The 25,890-nt window shown below is 37.8% G+C and overlaps 1 protein-coding gene across 1 annotated transcript; it reads right to left on the bottom strand.

Annotated features, from left to right (window-relative positions):
- Positions 1-17,565: 17,565 nt before the first annotated feature.
- On the bottom strand, positions 17,566-21,118 carry LOC110805611 (probable glutathione S-transferase). The gene is made up of 2 exons (XM_022011233.2): positions 20,689-21,118; positions 17,566-18,217 (listed from the first exon to the last, which is right to left on the bottom strand). The coding sequence occupies exons 1-2, from the start codon at positions 21,001-21,003 to the stop codon at positions 17,876-17,878; spliced, it is 657 nt and encodes a 218-aa protein (XP_021866925.2). The 5' UTR covers positions 21,004-21,118; the 3' UTR covers positions 17,566-17,875.
- Positions 21,119-25,890: the final 4,772 nt, after the last annotated feature.

The following is a 25,890-nucleotide window of genomic DNA, read 5'->3' as shown; positions in this document are numbered from 1 at the left end:
TAATTACAATATTCAAAATTAAAATCCAAGAAAATAATTTAAATTATTAATTTTAAAATTAATTAAAATTACGTAAACTGGAAATTTCAAATTAAAATTTTAAGAACGATCTGATCGTGACGCAACATCACCACACAACGCACAGCCATAGGCCACACGCACGCAGCCATCACTGGCCATGTGCGTGTAGCCCATGCGCTGCGTCGCATCTGCTGCTGCATTCCATCGCAAGGCATCCGAGGCACGCTTGGCCTCTGGCTCGCTGCGCGCCTGCCCTTGTCGCATGCGAGCTTGCGCTCATCGCACGAGGCAGTAGCATGCGAGCAATCGTTCGCTGCGCGCGAGCGATCGATGCTGGGTGTAGCGCTCGTGCCACGCTTGCGCGAGGCAGTGCGCGTTGTGGCGCAGCTCGCTTGCTGCTCACACGCGACTGCTCGTGCCTTGCTTTCGCCCTTGCCCATTCGCCCATCGCACACAGCCCACAACACAAGGCAGGGCTGCTGCCTTGTGCTCGTGCACAATGCCCTTGCTCGCTGCATTCGTACCGCATGGGCGACGAGCTCTCTTGCTCGTCGTCGCATGCCCGCACTATACAACACCCCTTAAGGGTAGCACGTAGCGTCCATTGCTTTGTGCGTGCAAGTTTTATGAGCGAGTCGCATACAAATTTAAAATTTTTAATTCAAAATTAATGACACATTAATAAAACATATTAATTTCATAATTTTAGGGCGAAAAGTCGAAAATTTATTAATCAATTAATTTCCGATCGATCATGGATTCAAATCTAGGTCATAAAAATTTAAAATTTAACACAAATTTACAATTTTTATGGTGGTTTTTAATCATAGGTATCTAATTAAATTATTAATTAATTATGAAAATGTAGACACCTACTTTTGTCCCCATTCCCGCAAGGGAAAGGTTCGATGATGAAAGCATAAAAACTCCACTTGACAACGCATCTCCTATAAAATAAACGAATCTCGATTCCCCATTTCATTTCACCCGAAACCTGCTATTTATGGAAACCTGCTAAAAATAGTAACTACCGTAAGAGGTAGCTTCTAAAAGTGGCAAATCATAAAAGATAGAAACCTGTCAGAATTAGGTGTTGCACTCCAACATAAATCCTAAGTGAGATAGAAAACCGCGAGAATCCTATTCCTAATAGGATTCGGAAATAGGAGTCACGTATTAATTAAAATCCTAACGAACCTAGAGTTCGTAACGGGCCAAGACGCATTCCGTCACAAAATTGATACGCGCTAAAAGACTCGAATTAATCTCAAACTCTACGGATTTCAGGAATCCGAATCTGACAAAGAATTCGGCCCAGACATCACTTTCAACGCCTAGAGCTGGGCGCCGAAATCTTTGACGCCCAGCCCTGGGCGCTGAAATTACAGGGATCACTATTTTCAACGCCCAGCCCTGGGCGCCTAAATATTTGACGCCCAGAGCTGGGCGCCGAAATTACCTGGGACGTGTTTTTTCCTAATTCTTTATGATTAGAACTCTGCAATTCTATCTTTCCACTAACTCTTCCCTATAAATAGGTCCCTAGTTTCGACGTGAAACAACACACAACAACACATAATATATTCTGAGTATTGACTCTAAACCCCTTAGCCTAAGCCCCTCGCTGCGAAGCTGTTCACGCGTTCTGTCGAAATTGATCCATAAATCGAACAGAACGTATCCTGTCCCATAATCGAGATTCGTTAAATAAAAAGGAGAAATAACAAAGTCAAAGTGGCTAGTTTTCTGAGAACCGTGACGCACCTCTCAAGGGTGCGTCGTAATGTGTCCCTTTTCGATGATTTAACTGCTTTCCTCGCCCTTTTTATGAACTGTTAAACTAACCTAATATGATTGTTCTATCACGCCTAACAAATATAATATTTTTGGGAAATCGGATTATCATGCTAGGTCCCTTAATGTTATTTAAATCAGATAATCACGATCGAATTAGTATTATATGTTGCATATTGCTAAAATCAACTCAGATTAGTTTAATAGTTAACGCATGTCCCTTCAATTATTTATGCTGAGCTAGTAAGGATATCCTGCCTCTGGAGTTATCGACGAGCGAATTACTCCTCTCGGTAGTTACAGTCCCCCGAACCCTCAATCTCTACCTTGCGGGTGTATATTCAGAGATCCCCACACCAGGGATCACAAGGGAACCTACGGCCGTTGTGGTCAAACATAATTGCACTCCCTTTATGTCACGATAACCAGGTTTTGTCAGTTTTTCTCATTGTCGTTAAAAACTGAATGGCGACTCCTATATTACTAGTCAATTGGGTGTATACTCACAGGAAATCCAATTACACTTGATTGAACAAAAGGAATCGTCACACCCACGAGGGACAAGGTCACGCATTAGCCTCGCGCTTTTTCGACCCCCTCACAGTGGCGACTCCACTGGGGATAGTGAAGGAAATACTCGTGCTTGTAGGTAATCAAAATAGCCGAAGGGCGAAACGATCCTACCCCACGTTTATTTCCCCATCAAGTTGGGACGACCTGAAAATCAGCATATTAATGTGAACGGGCAGAATCGCATAACGAATCTCGGCTCCCTCGGGAGTTGGGACTAAGGATACCTTTTTTCGCCAATAGGGGGGTGCATACGCCGCGCATGTTTCCCACTCGGTACTTGTGCAGGTAGTACACCTATCCCGAACCCAATCGCTCGTCCATTAGGTCCCTCTCGCCTGCATGCCCCCTTGGCTTGCACTTGCGGGTTGGCCTCTTGAACGAAATTCGTCTGTTGAAGACACTACCTCGACCGGGGCATGTGTTGGATCTACGATAGAAGCGGTACCAAGCCAGGCGCAAATAAACTACCCATAGAAGCCTATCATAAACTACGTGGCATGTTTAATTTTCAAATCCATGTTTGTAATGTAGTTATGTGTAGCGAAATATGTGATTGTGTATGACAAACTATCCTAGAAAACCAACGACCTTAAAAATTGCCCAAACATTCATGAACGAATTCGCCAAAGAGTTATGCCGAAATACGTGTTCCGCAAGCCCGAACGATCGCCACGAAAATAAGCGACGCTCGGGATGGCCTGTAACGAATCCCACAAACGCTGCACGACGCGTAAAGGACGTTATTAGGCAAGCACGCAAAATCGAAGTCGCATAAACAAAAAATATATGCAAACAGAAATCGAGCACCAGTCAGGGACGCATTTTCAGCGCCCCTGGCTGGGCGCCAATATTTCTAACGCCCACTGCTGGGCGCTGAAGTTGCTGCCTGGGCTTTTGGTCAGGCACAGCGGCCTTGGTGCCCACGCATGAAGAAAATACGTAGCAAAAAAAAACTTTTCGTGAATTTTTTTTTGCTACAAGGGCGTATGAAAAGCACTCGATTCTAAAAGCGACCTATAAAAAAAAATATAACTCTTTGTGTCGTTGTTAGGCCTCCTACGACGACAATGCTCGGCACCAAAACCGAGCATGCTAATTAAACAACCTTGAATGTCACATGGGCAAAGTATTCAAAAAATAATGTTCAAATGAAGTTTTCAAAGAAAAATAATGTTCGAATAAAAAATAAATCCGAGTCTAGACTAGGCTATGCCAAAGTACAATCTAAATCCTAAGTCGTAGTCGTCTTATCCATAGAATCGATCATAATGCTTGGTGTCGTTCTGCAAGTTAAAAGGTTAAACCATATTGAGTCTCCTCTCCTAACATTTAAATCAATAAGCACCCATATGTAATTGTCATCCCTTGCTAAGAGTCTACCGCCTCAATACTCTCTCTCACCAATAAAAAGAATATGTTATAGTATTTGCAAAATGGAAACGGTCACATTCTGAAAATCATTCCCCCATAGTCGCACAACCCCTAAAAGTGAACTTAAGGTGTCAATACCATTGGCAAGAAAAATTAATGGCCTCAAGGCTTATAATCACATTGGGTCACGACTATCATAGTCCTCTCGAGCCACTCGCTCCTTTAAATACTCCTAAGTACGGACTAAAAGATTTTCCATGAATGCAACATGACCAACCATGAAAATACCCAAATCGGCATACCAATAGGGCTACCATTGGGGTAAAGCAATACACACTAAGAGAGAAGCCGCACTAATGATTCTAGTCTTGCAAAAATAAAAATTCGATCTCCTCAATTAACTACCTTGCCAAAATTAAACAAAATGGCGCATGACAAATGAACACCCAAGGGTTAAAATCTAAAGTGTCAACCAACGAAAGTTATGGTCCAATTAGCCTAAGTCTGAGAGTTGCTTGGTCAAGTATTATAGGCTTACGCCACGCCATTATTTTGAGTCTAGGCCACCTCCTTGTATCCATACACGGGTTATAATCAGAAAGATTAATGAAAGTTTGAGTCTAAATCACAACTTCCAATTAAATCCCAGAAACTAGAATCTGAAAAGAAGCAAAAATTATCTTCGATGTAATTCTTTCGTTAAATTTCAATAAGGTAAAAATAACATTTTGAATCTACGCTATTTGCACATTTTAAGAAACGACTAAATACGCTTGCAAAGTAAGACAATTTAAAAGGTCCACCCTGGGCCCACTAAAGCTAAAGGTCCACCCTAGGCCTACTAAAAAGGCCCACTATAGGCCTACCAAACGAGGCTCACTCAGTCTTGCCTCGTGACTCAAAGACCACAACCATCTACCTTTTAGCCCAAACAAAAAATTGATTGAAGGATTTATGTTGGGGAGAAATCCTAAGCAAAAAGAAAAAAAGAGAAAGAGAAAAGGGAGAGCGAAAAGAGCCATGAAATACTTAGCCCGTACCTCCCAAAGTGCGAAATCTACCCAAGGAAAAGAATTGAGTCAACCAATCCAAATCATAAAATTCTACGATGTCTACCCTTTCCAATCCTTATGTTCTTAGACACCCTCGCTCTAGGGTCCTTGTTCAGCTCATTTAACCCATCCATGTTCTCATTGCCATAACCCAAGAAACCATTACCTCAACTCTTGTTTTTGAACTTGTTATCAACCGCAAACCACGCACGGCCATTGACACGTGCGTCATACCCATTATTCCCAAAACTTGCTCCTACACCACCATTAGCACAACGACCGTATAACTTGTTTGGATACATCCTGTTGATATACCCTTGAGCCGTCCCCATGCTATTCATTGGCCTTGGTAGAAGTAATCCTCATGCTCGACTAATACCTATACAACTTATCCTATCTCATTCAAACCGTCTTTCAAGCCGTCTTGAGTCACGAATAAAAAAAAGAAGACAACTGAAAAGTACATTCTACACTTAACGCTTCACAAAAATAATAATAATAAAAAAAATATACTTTGCAAAGCGCCTTTAAAGTTCGTCTAAAAAGGGGAAAAGAAGCATTTAGCGCACCAAAAAAAGATCCGCCCAGAAATAATTTTCAGCGCCCACAGCTGGGCGCCGAAATCTTTAGCGCCCCAGCCTGGGCGCTGAATCTCTCTGCCTGCCAAATTTTGTCCAAAAGTGCTCGTCATTTTATCCGCACATACACGGAAAAATAACGAACACTTGGAGGGGTACAACACGTATTCAGATATACGTACCAAAATACGTACCACCAAAAAAAACACATGTACTCAAAAAATATAAAACAAATTTTTGGCTTACGGCAAGGCAGCAGATTTAAATAATAATAAACTTCACTTATTCTACCGTTTCAAATAATATGTTTCCACCTCAGAACATACTTGTTTAAAATCGGCATTCTATGAAACCATTTTCTAGACTAAGAACTACGCAAGACCTGATTCCAAATTAAATCTATTTAAGGCGGATACGTAGGCAATCCATGATTCGGTCCAACCAATTTGCAAAAGTATTAAAACCTATAGAAAAACAAGAATAAAAAAATAGAAGTCCCTTATTAAAATTTAATTACTTGCAATCCAAGTCGAAAGAAAAATTTAAATCAAAGGAAGAATCCAAGTCGTCAAGATGCCAAAATGAGCACACATCGAAAAATAATAAAGGGCACGTACCCTTGCCAGAAGGAGCACTCACACTCCTAGGCACTTAGCCAAGACTCAAAAGATCACTCTGCCTCAATTGAACGGGGGCTAGCGCAAGCGTCCATGACCTATAAAGTACTCGACTTGACCCTCCCTAAAGCGAACTAACTCACTTAAAGACTTTCTTTCACCACTAGACGTAGTCGTTCGCTTAAAGACCTTCTTTCACCACTAGACACAGTCATGATCGCCAACAAGTAGTAAAGGCAGTAAGCTTGCAATAAAGAGGATTGTTCTACGGCATCGCCCCATCGTTCCTTCGAACTCAGGGCACCCGTTCATGGTAATTCAAATGTTTGCTAATCCCCTTTGAAAAAAAAATAAAAAATAAAATAAAAAAATGGTACATTGTCAATAGGACTTGGCACTTAACCAAGGCTCACCCTACTCAGGAATATGACATGGGCATCTAAAATCGAAATCTAATAACATCCTTAATGGGAAGACATAATAGCAATTGGGGGCTAAAAATTGAAATGAAAGAGCTAGGGAAAGAACTAAGTATACCTTGACCTTTTGTGCAGACATACACCCAGTAAATCTAATTCAATTTGAAAACGGTTTATATTCCCGCAATTCTGGAAAAGATGGCCCTAAAAGCCTAAAGCACATGCCAAACGGGCACAAGTATATCTTGACGCCTGCACCCTGGCTTCCAGCAAATCCTTAGACAACATTCCAAAAATCGTAACAGTATTTTGATCCACTCATGTAATCCTGTACGAACCCTTCTATAAGTCAACCTACTTAGGACACCTCGGATTGTACACAGTAGGACTCGGATTTTAAATAATTTTCAAATGATTTTTAAAGACTTCTTCGAACATAATAAAGTGTCGTTGGTTTAATCTAAGTATGCGTTTTGCAAGTGAGTCAAAGATATTTCTAAATATGATTATGGGTAAAGAAAGGCACCTAGCTTTTAGTCAAGGCACACTTCAACATGTGACTACCTTGACCATGGCAATGTCGCACAATTACGACATTTACAAGAGAAGTAGCAAATCACTACTCGAACGTACCTCGCACTAAACGAGTCTGGTTCAAACTATTCATGATCCCTGTCACCATAAATGCATAAAGACGTATGCAAAGCATTATAGCACCAAGCCAATCCCGTAGCTACAATTGGGGGCTTGAGAAAAACACTCTAAAAATGCTCGAAATGACGATTTTATCGCAAATTCTCGACGCTAATGCTATACATACATCATAGGGGCACAATCCTAAGCTTTAAATTGTGAAAAAAAAACCTTAGAATGGCTACAACCCCTCCCAAATTCTAAGCACTACTTAGAATATATAAAGTTACCCCACTAGCAAGGGTAACTGAAAATCGCGAGTCACCAAAACTCCGATCAAACTACTGCACATAACGCTCGCCCTACAAGCGCCCGTTACACAGTCTACCTCGTTCCAAGGCAAAAGCGAAAGAAAAAAAAAATCAAGAATAAGAACTGTCAAAATATACCCAGAAATCAATTTCAACGCCCAGAGCTGGGCGCCGATATCTTTGACGCCCCAGCCTGGGCGCTGAATCTTTCTGCTAGCCAAGTTTTGCCCAGATATAAAAATAAGGGAAGAAACACCTATGAATCCTCGCATCGAACGAAGTAATAAGCCGTGCAAACCCACGCAGAAGGTGATACACTTGTTCGAGCACCTAAACGAGGCATGATGAAGTACTCCAATGCAAAAAATAACGATATCCCAACGCCTGGAGTAATATTCTAAGACACGCCGTTAGGCCACATACGCCTACGTTGCACCATGAGTTCAACCATCCAACAGTACAAGTCTAAAAAAGAATAAGGCATATTGCACTAATGTAGGCACGACCAAAGAGCATGTGTAAAAGAGGAAAAGACTACTTATCTCCCAAATTCAAAATGCAAGCTACACGACTTCTACATTAAGGATTGAAAGTAGCAAAATATTACCTACCACGAAAGGGATAGCTCGCACCTGCACGAGCGGAACCCCAGGGCATCTGTCTCGAAAGAACCTACAAAAATTGTACGCCAAAAGGAAGCATCCCAACATGCATACTTGGGGGCTCCAAGCTACGAAACAACCATAGCAAAATAAAAAAAAATCTCGAAGCAAATGTTTGAACAATCGAAAGGGCACGATGTTTGAGCCCACTTCATGAATGAGCCTGAACCCTATCAAGCTTCTAAGCAAACTATTCAAAATCGGTCATTGCTCAAAAAATGATTCAAGCAAACTGATTAATGGACCGCACACAACGGCCATTCCATGAACGCTCGTTCGCACATACATATCATCATTCTAAGTATTGAACATTCACGAACGCGTTCAAAAGAAAAAAAAATATATACAACAACTAGAGCGGTCAAAGTCTTACGCCTCAAGGTATGTTCCTCGGGCCATATAGACTCGCCCAACTGTTGCAATAACTGTACGCCTTAAGAGCAACAGTTCCTTAAAATAAATCGCCCCAAAGCGACAAGCACTGTGGTCCACCAATCGGCTACGGCTTCTCAAGAAAATCATCACGTTCTAAAAACAAAGAAAAAACAAAAGAAAAGAGAATACATAGAACTTCCATGTGAAATAAACGAATGAACAAAAGGCCAACTGTGTCATCAAAAGACCAGCCCAAACAACACTTTCAACGCCCCACCTGGGCGTGAATTATTTCAACGCCCAGGCCTGGGCGCCGAAAATGTACCCAGGCTCAAAAAAGGCCCTAACTTCTAGTAGGCCCTGCCATACTCATTCGACTTGAAAATTGCCGAAAGTCGCACCTCACGATTTTGTCAAAGTAGCACACCACTACAAAGATCGCTCGCACTTACGAGCACGATCCCAAAACACGATCAAGGACATTACAAAATGCGTATCCCCAAGGAACCTCTTTGACAAGAAATGACCGTCAAGCACGAATGCTTGGGGGCTCAAAAGAAAATATATATTTCAAAAAAGGTATGCAAAGTTAAAACAAAATTCCCAGACTACGCTGTACAAAGTCCCGTGTTTGGATAATCTCAAAAGAAAAAAGAACCGGTTTACGACCTCAAGACAAAGGTCGCCGTTGATACTTATACATGGTCCCCCAATCAAGGACCCAGGTAATGGAAAAATTGAGCCATAAAGACTAGCTCAAAACCATGAAAGAAAATGACCACGAGACTATGGTCCATCTAAACACATTGTCAACCCACATTCAGGTTACAACTAAATCCGAGCATCCCTCGGAAGAATTCGCTCCTGCAAGAATAAATGAAAAGAAATTCTCAAAAGAAATCACAAGAAAAGAAATGAAATGGGGACTTGCCCACCTCAATCGGGCAAGATCGCAGCACACGAATCCCAAATCGAAAAGACGAATTCAGGTTCGCTCACCTCCAGCGAGCGGGGACTCCACTCTCAGCGGACAGGGCTCGCCCACCCTCAGCGGGCGGGGTCTGCGTCACTAGCCGCGCAGGTCCTCAGTTTTCGAAAGAAATAAAATCTTCAAATTTAAAATAGGCTCGCCATCTTCAGCCGGCGGGGTCTACGGCGCAAACCACGTAGGTCCTTATTTTCAAAAAAAAAAAAAAACAAAAATTTCAAAACAGATTCTTCCACTTCTATCGGACGGGGCGTCCACCCTCAGCGGACAGGTTCGCCATCTTCAGCCGGCGGGGTCTACGTCACAAACCGCGTAGGTCCTTATTTTCAAAAACATCAAACAGATTCGTCCACTTCTATCGGACGGGGGTCCACCCTCAGCGGACAGGCTCGCCCACCTTCAGTGGGCGGGGTCTGCGTCACTAACAGCGCAGGTCCTTAGTCGCTGCAGCGATAACTTTTATCGGTTTTCCCTTTTTCCGAAAATCAAAGGATCGGTTTTCCCTTTTTCCGAAAATTAAAGGATCGGTTTTCCCTTTTTCCGAAAATTAAAGGATCAGTGTTCCCTTTTTCCGAAAATTAAAGGATCGGTGTTCCCTTTTTCCGAAAATTAAAGGATTGGTTTTCCCTTTTTTCCAAAAATTAAAGGATTGGTTTTTCGTTTTTCCAAAAAAGAACGATGCGTTGGATTTTCCTTCGTTTTACGTCCTATAAAAACAAGGGGGTTTTTCTCGTTTAGCTAACCCTGAAAATGAGAATGTTTAAAAACGTTTTACCTCGTGATTGGGCTTGGCCAGGCCCAATTACACTTTACAGCTTTAATTTCGAAAACATCTGTAGTTACTCCCAATGACAAAGTGAGGGAGTTTCTACGCACCTTTAGATCCTTCCAATGACAAAGTGAGGAAGTTTCTGTACTATCAGTAGACAAGTCCCAATGACACGTGAGGGATATGTCGACGCTTCAAGTGATGACCCTTAAGTCAAATGCTATCACTCGGGGGCTCGTGAGACCCTCGCAAAACAGGTCACATACACCATGGCTTGTGTGACGCACTCCGTCTAATACTTTGACCATCGTCTTACTCCAAGACTCAGTCAAAGTGGGGGCTAACTGTAGACACCTACTTTTGTCCCCATTCCCGCAAGGGAAAGGTTCAATGATGAAAGCATAAAAACTCCACTTGACAACGCATCTCCTATAAAATAAACGAATCTCGATTCCCCATTTCATTTCACCCGAAACCTGCTATTTATGGAAACCTGCTAAAAATAGTAACTGCCGTAAGAGGTAGCTTCTAAAAGTGGCAAATCATAAAAGATAGAAACTTGTCAGAATTAGGTGTTGCACTCCAACATAAATCCTAAGTGAGATAGAAAACCGCGAGAATCCTATTCCTAATAGGATTCGGAAATAGGAGTCACGTATTAATTAAAATCCTAACGAACCTAGAGTTCGTAACGGGCCCAGACGCATTCCGTCACAAAATTGATACGCGCTAAAAGACTCGAATTAATCTCAAACTCTACGGATTTCAGGAATCCGAATCTGACAAAGAATTCGGCCCAGACATCACTTTCAACGCCCAAAGATGGGCGCCGAAATCTTTGACGCCCAGCCCTGGGCGCTGAAATTACAGGGATCTCTATTTTCAACGCCCAGCCCTGGGCGCCTAAATCTTTGATGCCCAGAGCTGGGCGCCGAAATTACCTGGGACGTGTTTTTTCCTAATTCTTTATGGATTAGAACTCTACAATTCTATCTTTCCACGAACTCTTCCCTATAAATAGGTCCCTAGTTTCGACGTGAAACAACACACAACAACACATAATATATTCTGAGTATTGACTCTAAACCCCTTAGCCTAAGCCCCTCGCTGCGAAACTGTTCACGCGTTCTGTCGCAATCGATCCATAAATCGAACAGAACGTATCCTGTCCCATAATCGAGATTTGTTAAATAAAAAGGAGAAATAGCAAAGTCAAAGTGGTTAGTTTTCTGAGAACCGTGACGCACCTCTCAAGGGTGCGTCGTAATGTGTCCCTTTTCGATGATTTAACTGCTTTCCTCGCCCTTTTTATGAACTGTTAAACTAACCTAATATGATTGTTCTATCACGCCTAACAAATATAATATTTTTGGGAAATCGGATTATCATGCTAGGTCCCTTAATGTTATTTAAATCAGATAATCACGATCGAATTAGTATTATATGTTGCATATTGCTAAAATCAACTCAGGTTAGTTTAATAGTTAACGCATGTCCCTTCAATTATTTATGCTGAGCTAGTAAGGATATCCTGCCTCTGGAGTTATCGACGAGCGAATTACTCCTCTCGGTAGTTACAGTCCCCCGAACCCTCAATCTCTACCTTGCGGGTGTATATTCAGAGATCCCCACACCAGGGATCACAAGGGAACCTACGGCCGTTGTGGTCAAACATAATTGCACTCCCTTTATGTCACGATAACCAGGTTTTGTCAGTTTTTCTCATTGTCGTTAAAAACTGAATGGCGACTCCTATATTACTAGTCAATTGGGTGTATACTCACAGGAAATCCAATTACACTTGATTGAACAAAAAGAATCGTCACACCCACGAGGGACAAGGTCACGCATTAGCCTCGCGCTTTTTCGACCCCCTCACAGAAAATCAAATCAATTCTAAATTATTCGAATTTCAACAAATTAATCATAATTACAAATTAGATTGCATAATTAACAAGGCTAGGCATTCAAACTTGTTAAACATATACAGTAGGTCAATCAAAAATTCAAGATTTATCAACAAGAATCGCAAATATTTAATTTAACATCTTAAATTTACAAAATTTTGTGTTCGAAAAACTAAAACCTCCGAAAAGTCATAGTTAGGCTTCGAATTTTGGAATTCTGGGTTTCGGCGAAAAATAGTTTTTTTGTCAAAATTTTAGAATGATTTTACATGCGGAATTGACACAAAAATCACTCGATTTGGTTGAGTAACGAACATTCTGCCGAAAAACTGCGTACATATAATTAAATAAACGCAATTTGCAATTAATTAACAATTACGAAAATTAGTCACCCCTTTTGATTCCTTGCAAATTTGTATAATTTAACCATGTTCATGCAATTTAGATTATGAAAATAATAAGAGGCTCGTGATACCATTGTTAGGTTATGATACATATGACAATTCATAAATCATGCGGAAAAACCATAAAGCCAGGAAAGCATATTATTTACACATAATCATTTAGCATAGAATAGATGCATACATGTTGTAGCGTGCCTTCCCTAGCTGCGCCCGAACCGAACAAGAACAAGTCTTTAGGACTCCAAATGTCGTCCCTCCGTAGATAGTCCACAGTACGTCCGGATCCGCCTCAAGTTAGACCAACTAGAATCGCCCTTAAGGTGCTTAGGAATTTTCGGCTATGTGTTTGCAAGTGTATGGCTGATTTTTCTTTCAAAAACTTACCCTTTGAATACTTCAATCGTACCCATAAATTGTGACCCTAGGCACCTATTTATAGGGGTATGGAAAAGGAATTGTAATCCTACTAGGATGTGGATTTGCTAGTTAGAATCTTATTAGGACTGTAAATAACAAAATCAATCTATTAGGATTAGGATTTAATCTTTGCACGAATTCTAATAGGATTAGGATTTCCGCACAAGCGTTGCACGAGCCGTGCACCCGCGCAAGCCTTGCGGCCCACGCCAGGCGCACAGCGCTCGGCCCACGCTGTTGTGCTCTCGCGCGCGCGCGCCCTTGGCTGGGCCTAGCCTTGCGCTGGGCCTGGTCGAGGCGTGCGTTGGTGCGTGCGGCTCGCTGGGCGATGGCCTGGCTTCGTGCTGGGCCTTCGTCTAGCGGGCCTCGTCCGATGCTAATTCGTACGATACGCTTCCGATTAAATTCCTGATTCCGGAATTCATTTCCGATACGAACAATATTTAATATTTCCGATTCCGAAATTTAATTTCCGTTTCGAACAAATATTTAATATTTTCGTTTCCGGAATTATTTTCCGATTCCGGTAATATTTCCGATTCTGACAATATTTCCGTTTCCGGCAATATTTCCAATTCTGGAAATATTTCCATTTCCGATAATATTTTCCGATACGTACCATGTTTCCGTTTCCGGCAACATCTACGACTTGGATAATATTTATATTTCCGATACGATCCATATTTCCGTTTCCGGCAATATCATCGTTTCCGGAGTATTCATTTCTTGCTTGTGACGATCTCAGCTCCCACTGAAACCAAGATCCGCCGATTCCGAATATCCATAGATGGAGTATTTAATGCCATTAAATACTTGATCCGTTTACGTACTATTTGTGTGACCCTACGGGTTCAGTCAAGAGTAAGCTGTGGATTAATATCATTAATTCCACTTGAACTGAAGCGGCCTCTAGCTAGGCATTCAGCTCACTTGATCTCACTGAATTATTAACTTGTTAATTAATACTGAACCGCATTTATTAGACTTAATATTATATGCATACTTGGACCAAGGGCATTATTTCCTTCAGCAGTGTCATACTTTGCTGCTTGACAAACTTTACAAGATTTCACAAATCGCCTCACATCTTTTGTCAACCCTTTCCAGTAGAACAAGTTCTTAACCCTTCTCACTGTGAGATCTCTGCCAGAGTGTCCACTCTTAGGTTCTGAGTGCAACCAAATAATGATTCGAGATCTTAAGTTAGCATCAGGTCCAACTACCAGTTTGTGTTTTCTTCTTAATAACCCATCAACCAAGGTAAAATTATCCACTGCAAGTGCACCAGGTTGCTGCAGCTGTGTGAGTGTAGTTAGCAGGCTGGCATCCAATGAATAACTGGCCTTTATTAGTTCAGTTAAGTCAGAAGAAACCACTGAAATTGCCATACACAGAATAGAAGAACCTTGGACCCTAGATAATGCATCTGCAGCTACATTCTCTTTTCCACTTTTGTACTGAATTTCATAATCAAACCCCATTAACTTTGAAAGCCAAAACTGTTGGAATGGAGTTGAGACTTTCTGTTGTAAAAGCCATTTCAAACTTTTTTGGTCTGTTTTAATTATGAAATGTGTGCTCATCAAATATTGCTCCCATTTCTGAACTGCAAAAACAATTGCCAGCAGTTCCTTCTCATACACAGAGACCTTTTGCCATTTGGAACCCAATGTTCTACTGATATAAGCCAAAGGGTGATTGTCTTGCATCAAAACATCCCCAATACCCTTACAAGAAGCATCTGTTTCCACAACAAAGACTTTAGAGAAGTTAGGAACTGCTTAAACTGGAGAAGAAATAAGAGCTTTTTTGAGAAGAACAAAAGCTTGTTGTGCTTGATCACTCCACTGAAATGCCCCCTTTTTAAGCAACTCAGTCAAAGGCTTACATATAAGAGAATAATTCTGCACAAATTTCCTGTAATAACCTGTTAAGCCCAAAAAACTTCTTAACTCTTTAACATTTGATGGAACAGGCCAACTTTCCACTGCAGAAATTTTCTGTGGATCAGTTTCAACTCCCTTAGCTGAAATATAATGTCCTAAATATTCCACCCTTTCCATGGCAAAGCTGCATTTACTAGCTTTAGCAAACATCATATTGTGTCTCATGAGTTCAAACACCTGACCTAGGTGGTGCCAATGATCCTCTATAGTCTTGCTGTACACCAATATATCATCAAAGAGCACTAATACACTCTTTCTCAGCAGTGGTTTAAACACACTGTACATCCATCCTTGAAAAGATGCTGGAGCATTTGTAAGGCCAAATGGCATGACTAGAAACTCAAAATGACCAGCATGAGTTTTAAAAGCTGTTTTGTGTACATCATCATCATGTACCCTGAGTTGATGATAACCAGCTCTTAAATCCAGCTTGCTAAACACAGTAGCACCTGCTAGTTCATCAACTCATCAATAATAGGAATAGGGAATTTATTCTTAATGGTCTTGCTATTCAACTCCCTGTAATCCACACAAAGCCTCCATGTACCATCTTTTTTTCCAACCAAAACCACAGGGGATGCAAAAGGGCTAGCACTGTTCTGTATTATACCCCTGTCCAGCATTTCTTGCACCAATTGCTCAATAATATCCCTTTGTTTGAGTGGATACCTATATGGTCTAATATTCACTGGTCTTGCATTTGCTTCAAGTGGTATGGTATGGTCAAATACACCCCTATGAGGTGGTAACAACTCAGGATCAGCAAAGATATCTTTGTATCTGTCTTTCAGTGACTGCAGCTCACTTGACACAGGTGTTAACAAGGCATTATCTAATTTCACTTCATTGAATGAGATATCCCTAACCTGTAGCAAACACAATTGGACTGCATTCTCTATAAGCTTCTCTGTAGGTGGCCCTTCAAGCAACCTGAGTTTCTGTGGATGTACTCCCTTTAGAGTAAACTGATCCCCTTCTTGATCAAACACCATTTTCAACTCTTTGAAATCCCAACATATTTGTCCAAGTGTAGCCAACCACTGTACACCTAAGACCATATCACAACCCCCTAAATCAATCAACATGACATCAGTGACAAACAATTTTCCTTGCATCTCCCAACTAAACCCTTTACAAACATGTTGACATTTGAGATGATTGCCATCAGCTACTGTCACATGCTGAGCTGGAATGCTCTCAATGGAACACCCCATTTTCCTAGCTAAATTCAAATCCAGAAAGTTGTGAGTACTTCCTGAATCCACTAGGATATGAAACACTCTAGACCCCTTTAATCCCTTTACTCTCATGGTTTGAAAGTTTTGGTTTCCTGATAGTGCATTTAGTGACAGAACTAGTTCATTCACATCTTCATCTTCATCTGTTTCAGCTTCTAGATCACTATTGCTATCTGCTTTATCCTCACTACTGCCAGCAATCTCCACAGTAAATAGTTGTGGTTCCTTGAATTGACATTTATGATTCCTATCATAATGCTGATCACAGTAGTAACAAAGGCCTTTTGCTATTTTCTCAGCCCTCACATCAGCAGGTACATGTCTAAAATTTCTGTTTGGTCTATTGTGAAACTTAGTGATGGGTAGTGGGATAGGTTTTGTAGATGGAGTGGGTAACAAGGCTGGTTTACTGGCATTCAAAGGGACAGCTTGTATGGCTTTGTAATTTTTTGAGTATGAATGTGTTTTGGCTGGTTTTTGGTTTAAAGCTAAATTTTGTTCTTCCTGTAATCTTGCAAACTCCACAGCTTCAGCTATAGTATTGGGTTTGAAAGCTTTCACAAAGGGCTTCACTACTGGATCAAGACCCCCAATAAAGCTATCTAATATGAACTCTTCAGGCAAATTGGGATGGGTTTGCAGTACACCAGATTTCAAATCTTCAAACTCATCCAGATATGTCTCAATTGAATCAGTTTGTGTCAACTTATTAAACTTTTCTACAGAATTGGTACCCCTAGTATCTTTAAATCTAGCAGCCAAGTCAAGACAAAATTCATGCCATTCCACATGTCCTCTAGCAGACAAATAACTACTAACCCAACTCTCAGCCTTATCAGTCATGTTTAAAGAAGCTAAATCAACCTTTTGATCATCAGCAATTTTACACAAGCTAAAGTACTTGCTACATTTCCTAATCCAGATTCTGCAATTAGTACCATCAAATTTAGGAAATGACAACTTCGGATTATATCATAAAGATTTCTGTAATGAATTAGTTTCATGATTACCTCCACTCCTAAAACCTGTAGGAGTTGGCATGTCATCAACCTTTCTTGATTGATCCAGAATCTGTGCAGATTGTGTTTCCACCCTTACAGACTGCTCATGTAATCTTTCCTCAAGCTGCTTCAAGTGATCCTCCATCACTTTTCGAGTTGCAGGCGTCAGTTTAAGGAATTGCTCAACAATCAATTTCAACCAAATTGATCAATTTCTGATTGCTAATGCGAAAACTCTCTTTTTTCCAGAATTGATTTCCCAGGGTCTTATCTGAGATCATCAAAGATTGTTTAATGTCAATAGTAGCTCTGATACCAATGTTACAGTCACCTTAAGTATGACTGCTTTGATCAATATCTTGATCTATTTCTTGTTGATCAAGTCGGGAAGAACTAGGAAGAAGGAAAGAAATAGAAGATAAGAGAAAAGAAGAAGAAGAAGAAGAAGAAGAAGAAGAAGAAGAAGAAGAATAATGAGAGTACGAAGAATTAGAGAGAGAAGATAGGAATTAGGATTTTATTTTGTTTTTTGATAACTGATCACAATCAGCTAAAACAGTATTTATACAATGCAATATCGAATTTATACAATGCAATGCCATGTCATCAAGTTTGTTATAACAGCTTAACAAACTTTGTAACTAACCAACTGACTAAAGTCAACATGTTGCTCATTGACTTAGTGTATTATCATTTGTGCCTTAACATGTTGGATTTATTAAAAGAACATACATGATCCCAGGCTAACACAACAAGACCCAACAAAAGTTAGCAAGAGTACGTTGATGGGTTTCTATATTTAAAGGCCATACGCCTTCTTAAGCATGAGAATAAAGTCGTAAACTTTGTTCTGATCAGGGAGTGCTTTGGCAACAGTCTCTCTCTGCAAACATCTCTTGGCCCATTCAATGATCTTTGGGCAAGACTCCTCAATGCTGAAGTTTCCCAACTTCTCGTACGCATAAAACTCACTGTAAAATGGAATGAAAGCAACATCAACATATCCAAATGTATCTCCTCCAAAGTAAGCTTTATCACCCAGCTCAGCTTCCATCACCTTCAAGTTCTCTATGAATTCTTTCTTCGCTGCTTCTTGTTCTGCGTCTTTGCTAGTCCAAACTTTTCTTCCACTGTCATATATCTGTACAAGTATAGCGTCAAATCAGGGTTATATTACTTACCAGATTAATTCTAGCAATTCAAAACAACATCCACACTCTGTCTATACAAATCTAAGTCGTGTCATAATCATTGACATGACATGACATGACATGCTTATATGTCATGAATCATGAACGTAATTGAAAACTAAAATATTTAACTTATCTAACATATTATACATGTTACATAAAAGGTAGGAAATCATAATATTCTAATTTATTGTAAATATAATAAATTGTACACCTTTGTATGAGCAATTTAATAAAAAAAAAATTGAGGGAAGCAATTTAATAATTTATTGAACTTGTTGTAACCAATTTTCGTTGTGAATTAAACTTAGGTAGCCCTTATTTAAAGTCATTACTAAACTTAGGTTATTGACTTTTTGTATGTATTTTTGAAACATAAAAAAAACATCTTGGCATTTAGATCTACCTAGTCATTTCTATATTCAAATAGAATGCATGGGAAGAGTATTTCTATACCGAAATATCACCTTAGGTAACAAAAACTTTTGTTACACACTTTTACGAGTACGAGTTAATCCGGAAGGACGATGATATAGGTCGCAAGTTGCGACAAAAAAATATTGTCGCAATTTTACGTGTCGGCGTTTTATTGGTACATATAGGCGCCACGTAAGCTACGCGTCATTAATTTTTTTTTTTTTACTATCAATTCCATATTTTTACTATGAAACTATATAAATAAGGTAGTCGATACAAATAAGTAAACAAATATTTATTATATTTACAGTAGATATATATTTCCTTTTATTTTATAAATTACAAATTAAAAAAATAAAATTTATAATCTAATAATATATTTTTTGTGTAATTAAAAAAAAACATCAATTTAATTTAAAATTGCACTAATTTATAACTTAATAATATATTTTAGGTAAATAAAAATTCATGATTATATATTACTTTAAAATATTATTTTAATTTGGAATTGGGTCATAGACTTAACGCAAGAAATTGAGTCATGGACTTGATAAACGAGCAATTATGTTGGCGGTCCAGGGTACGTAGAACAAACCCAATATACCAAATTAAGACTAAATGCCTTTTTCTAATCTTCTACTTTCTAATATACTGTATTTTTTATTTTCCAAGTTCAAAATAGTAAATGCATTTTTTATTTTAATTTCCTATATCATATAAATAATTAAAATTATTTTTTTCTAATTTTCTATACAAATTAGAATTATTTTTCTAGAATAAGAAATTACTCCATTCATTTCTTTTTGATGTATCCATTTGGAATCTAGTGTGGTTTTTAAGAAAATTGGAATATTGGTTTGTATGGGTATAAGTGTAATGATTGGGTGTAAGAGATTATAATAAATAAAGGAGTGAGAAAACAATAAAGAAATAAGGTAAAAGAGATGAGTGATAATGATGGGTGATAAAGGAGGTGAGATAGTGGGTATATGGGGAAGGGAAAAGAATTAAATATTATGGGTGGGGAAAATTAGGTGGAAATATGGGTATAATCTTTAGGTATTTTGGTAATTAGATAGAAATGTAAGGGTATTTTAGGATAAAATGTATGTCCAAAAATAGAATAGATTCTAAATTGATACAACAATATGAAACGCTTAAAATGGAAATGGATACAACAAAAAGAAACGGAGGGAGTACATTACTCAATTTGTAAAATAGAATATTAAGATTTTCCTACCTTTTTTGTAACATGTATAATAGGTTATAATAATCGAAATATTTTAATATCCAAATATATTTATGACACGTAGGCTTGCCGTGTCATCACTGTGACACGGCTTAAAGGTCGCATGTCATTTCCGAATCCGGAATAAACATTCTTAGTTAATTTGCAACTTAAACAAACAAACCAAATTTACTCGTGAACGTTTTGTGTTTTATTCATTGTCCGAAATCGTGGACCCTATTTTTCCATAAAAAGAAGTTAATTTCCTCACTGATGTGGCTGGTGCTGCTCTAAAAATAGAACCAAAAGGTAATCACAAATTCTTATTTACAAAGGTTGCACAATAAATAATGTACACCGGAGTAAAAGTTAACTCAAAATGCTTAAAAGTTAAGCTTATATATATATAAAAGTTATCTATTTTTAAATGAATTTTTTTCATTTTAATAAAACTTATTTTTTTCAAATTCACTAATAATTTATAAAATTAATCATTTAACCATTTAAAATATTTATCTGTCAATTTTTTTTACTAATATAAAAGTTAATAAAAACTAGGTTAAAGTTACAAAAAAATGAGTAAAAGTTATCTTGGTGTACAATAAATTTATTGTACACCTTGTGCGCGCAAGACCTTTTGTAAAATAATACAGAGTACTCAACTTTTAAAACAGAAATAGGTCAAAGATAATTATAAAAACCTAACAGAAAAAAAAAAGGGAAATAAATAAATTAAAAGTGCATGAAATGAATAAGAAAAAAGGAAATTAAAAATACCTTTTTGTCAACAAAATCAGCCCAGAAACGAGCCACAGCCCTCTGATGAGGATCAGACGGCAAGAGAGGCTTCTTGTCACTCCAAACCTCATCAATGTACTGCACAATAATTAAAGACTCGTTAATCGGTTTGTTATTGTGGACGAGAACCGGGATTTTCTTATGAACCGGGTTCATCTTAAGAAGAAATTCACTCTTGTTCTTCAAATCTTCATCTCTGTATTCATATTCTACCTCCTTCTCAGCCAATGCTATTCTCACTCTCATCCCAAATGGGCTTTCCCAGAAATCCAACAACACTAATTCATTTGCCATTTTTCAAGCTTCTTGTAAGTAACGAAGAAAAGGGTTTATTAAAAGGGTGGAGTTATATACTTTGGGTTATGGTGGGGGAGGAGGGTATTTATAGAGTGGCTGGCTGATATGAATGTGGATGAATGTGTGGAAATATCGAGATTATGCATGCTAATTGATTGGTACTTGGTAGATGTGTTTTAGGCTGACGTCAGGGGTGATGTCAACATTTTGTTAGATTTTAAGAAAGCAAAATTCGTTTCTGTATTCTCTACATTTCAATAAGAGTTTCAAGGTCAAATTTAGAAGGTTATGGTGCACAGTGAGCATGATGCACCTTAAGAGCACTAGTTTATAATTAAAAGAATATTTGGTTACGTGAAAAGAACATGAATATATTTTTTATTTATATTTTTAATAAATAGTGAAAATTATATAATATTTTTTATAACAAAAAAGTGAATTATTATAACGCATGTTCTTTTGTCGTAGTGTCATGTTCTTTTGCTTATACACATATGTTCTTTTGGTGCTCCATGCTCACTGTGCACTATGGTCCATAGTCAACAGGTGTAGTGCCTTCCCAATAAGCGTTTCAGAGGTTTAGGTGTAGTGCCTTCCTTTTCGTGATGTAGAAATGAAACAAATGTGTCCGGCCTGATTTAATGTTTTTGACCTCCTCGAGCTAATCTGTTAACACCCCTATATTTTTCTACCCTTTATAAAATTAATACTCCACCCGTCTCTTTTTGTTCTTTACGTTTTTCTTTTTGGATATTTCAAAATGTTTTTTACATTTCCTTTTATATTACTCCCTCCGAACCTAAATGTTATTCCCGTTTGTCATTTTACGCGGTTATTAAGGAAAAAGAAACATTATAAGATTAACTATTAACTATTATTAATATAGTTTTATGGGGAATTGTTGTTTTTTGATTCCATTTTCACAAGAAAACAAAATAGTTGAACCAATAGAATTTAAGGAATAAAAATGCCAACTCATTAATCCATCCAAACTTAAACCAACCAATGAGACTACAAGGTTTTCTATTGATAAACCAATAGAATTACAAAGTTAAAATTACAAGAAAGAGATTAAAAAGGAAATAAAATAAATGGGAAGATTATTTTGGGACACTACAAAAGGAAACGGGAATAACATTTAGATTCGGAGGGAGTATCACATAAATGACTTAGTATTCTATCAAAATTTGTGTCCAATTATTATTTTAACCAATTAAATTCATTGTCTCATTTAATCTCTCACAATTTTTCATTGGAACATTAAATTTTTCTTTCCCAATATCAGAATTTTGATAAAAGTGAAAACATTATAAATAAACGTAATTTATCTCGTTTAAATAAAAAAAATTGAGGAATCTCGATGCAAGTTAATTAATCGTTAAAACGCGTGAAAAATACCAAACGTAAAAAACAAAAAGAGACGGAGGGAGTATTAATGATCTTAAAAGTAACTTTTTATAAAAATTATACTCTCTCCGATCCTATTTGTTGTATCCATTTGAAATCTTAGGGGGTTTTTAAGAAAACTGGAATCTTGGTTTGTATGGTTATAAGTGCAATGATCTAAACTTATTAGACCTAAAACTTACTCCCTCTGTTTTTTTTAATTTTTTTGCGTTTTCCGAATTTTGGTTTTCCTTTTTATTTTTCCCATGGTTACTTTTTTTTTTTTAGCAAAGTCTCCCCTTAAAATATCTGCATTCTACAATTTAATATTCTACCAAATCCTATCTTTATTCCATTCATATACCCAATTATTCATTTACCCCACAATTTGTTTTCCCGCCTTATTTTCTAATTTTTTGATCAAATTTCCCTACTTACTTTCTTTCCGTTATTCATTAAATAGAATCTTATTTCTTTAATACTTTCTCTTATACCCAATCATTACAAAATTCCAACTTTTTTAATTTTCTCCCCAATTCCAAACGGGAAGAACAAAATGGAACGGACGAAGTATTTTTTTGTGGTGAATAGAATGAGGAATGCTAAACGTCAAGTGTCTTGCATTGATATTTCAGTACCAATAGCGCAAATACATAATATTTGTTCTGTAACCAATAATGCAAATAACTTGCATAAAGATACTTCTTAGTAATGTATTGATATACCAATCATCGATACTATATACTAAAAGACACACCAGAAATGACACATGTCATCTCCTGGTGTGTCCTTAGATTTTTTTAAAAAAAAGAAATTTTATTCAAAGCATCTTTTAAAATATCTAATTTCCTGATTTTTTGTTTCTTAGTTTATTTTTCAAAATTTCGATTTTATGTGTATTATGACAAGAATCTAACATAATATAATAATACTAATTTGAAAAATATAGGTCAAGAATGGAAATATCACCAATTTTTTTATTTTTATTATTCTCTTCCATTTTATGTAGCGGGTACGAGTATGGTTATTGTTATGAATCTCATTCAATTTTAAAAGAAACAGTTACTTGATAAAGGTATGATCAATTTGTTTTTTTGCTCAACTTAAGTATTTTTGTAGAAACCCTAAAAAGCTAAGATTGCACTAAATAATTCGAATAAACAATAATTTTCTCTAATTTCGCAACAACCCATAAATATTTTATATGATTTTTTTATTAAAAAATTATTTTAAATAAATTAGTCAGAACAGAGAAAAAAATTATTTAGTCTCATCCATGCGTTGCACGGGACCTAACCTAGTACCACACTATTCTCAATACCAATTTCAAGTAGGGATGGGCATGGGTCCAGGACCCGGCCCAGACCCGGTTGGACCCGACCTATTTTTAAGGGTTTGGGTCTAATTATTTGAGACCCAGTGGATCTGGGGCGGATCTGGGTCCATGTGTTTAAAAACGGGTCTGGGTCCAATATTCTCAGACCCATACCCGGTTCAGATCCGACCCATGAACCCGTTCAATTATTTAAATAATAAAATATACTTCCTCCGTCTTTTAATACTCGCAACGTTTGTTAGTTTCACGCATGCCAATGCATAACTTTGATCATTTATATCTTAATTTTTCTTTATGCAAAAATTATAAAAAGTTGATATTTTGAAAATACACATTGAGACGAATCTAACAAGATCACACATGACTATGTTTTATCTTATATAAAAAACACTACGAATAGTCAAAGTAGATTATATGAATAATGGCAAAAGTCCAAACGTTGCGAGTATTAAAAAACGAAGGAAGTATAATTTTAAAGTTTTTTTTTTAAAAAAAAAGTTCACATATGATATTTGTACTGTACGCACAAGTCACAATTTAACCTAGCTTTGTTTTTGGATGTATTTGTGACTTTGGATTGTAATTTGTAATGCAAGTATTAACTTACTGATTGTGATATTTTATGTATTGAATGTGAATATATGATGTAAATGACGGTCAAATTAATGGCGCGGAAAAATTTTATGAGACAAAAATGTTAAAAATAGAAAAATAATACTAGACCCATTTGTGACTCGAGACCCATTAGACCCATAGGATCTGGGCATGGGCCTGAAATTTTCAGACCCAATGGATCTGGGGCGGGTCTGGGTCCTCCTAAAAAATATGGGTCAGGTCTGGGTCTCACCAGACCCGGCCCAAATCCGGCTCATGCTAATCCCTAATTTCAAATTAATGAGTACCAATACGAGTCAACACTTGAGACTTAAAGTTCCTCGAACAGAACAACCTAATTTGAAGAGGTTTTATTTAATACTTTCTTTTTAAATGACACAATTATGTGGGCACGTTTGCCTATGCACGATTTTAAACGTTAATATTTCCAATTATGGATAAGAAAAAATTATAAAAAATTGATATTTAAAAAATATTTATTAAGACAATCTTATAAGATTTCACACAACTATGTTTTTTTTTTCTTAAGTATAAATCACGATAGGATGCTCTTAAGTATAAATCACGATAGGATGCAAAGGAACTTACGTGAATAGTGCCAAAAATCAAATTGTGTCGGGTAAATAATTAAGAACGGAGGAAGTATTTTTTGTTTGTGTGTGCATTGAAACCCCGCTGGTATCACCCCTTCAAGGCTTCAACCAAGCCCTTTCTTTCTACTTCCTCCGTTGAACCATTGCCGCCATCTCTGTTCACTGCAGAACTCTCTATTTCAGCAGCACGAACAACATCAGAAAGAGCAGTAACAGCCATGAAGTTGGACGTGAATGCTCTTAGATACCTCTCCAAAGATGATTTCAGGGTTCTCACTATCGTTGAGATGGGCATGCGCAATGTAATCATCTTCCCACTTCTTTTTCTCTGCCTTTAAATTACCAATTAAAATCCTGAATTAATCACCTTTTTGTTTCTGTGTTTCTGTTACTTGTGAAATTTGCAGCATGAAATTGTCCCTGCTGAGCTAATTGATCGCATTGCTTCCCTCAGGTAATTCCTGGTCAATTTCCCAATTTCAGTTTTTAAAGGGTGATTAATAGTTGTGAATATATGTTGTTAAGTAAATAATAATAACACAATTGGTTTAATTTATTTATTTGAATGATTGAATATAGACATGGAGGTACTTACAAAGTGCTCGAGAATTTGCTTAAGCACAAGCTGGTGCATCATGACTCTTCTAAATGTTAGTCACTTGTTCTTTGCTCTTCTTAATCATTATTATTGTGTAATCCCCCCTTTTGTTTTTGGGAATTTAATTTTGTGGATGTTTCCCCCCTCCCCCCCTTTTCAGATGATGGTTTTAGGTTAACCTATCCAGGGTACGATTTTCTTGCAATTAAGACATTGGTTAATCGCGGGGTTTCCACGGCGGTTGGTAGTCAAATCGGAGGTGATACAGAATGTTTGGTGACAGGGTTTTCAGACTCTGATTATGCTGGAGATGTTGACAGTAGAAGATCTATGACTGGTTATCCTTTCACTCTTGG

Source organism: Spinacia oleracea, chromosome 4 (genome assembly GCF_020520425.1).
Source record: "Spinacia oleracea cultivar Varoflay chromosome 4, BTI_SOV_V1, whole genome shotgun sequence".
In the NCBI taxonomy this organism is placed as follows: Eukaryota; Viridiplantae; Streptophyta; class Magnoliopsida; order Caryophyllales; family Amaranthaceae; genus Spinacia; species Spinacia oleracea.
This window is presented reverse-complemented; position numbering and strand designations above follow the sequence as displayed.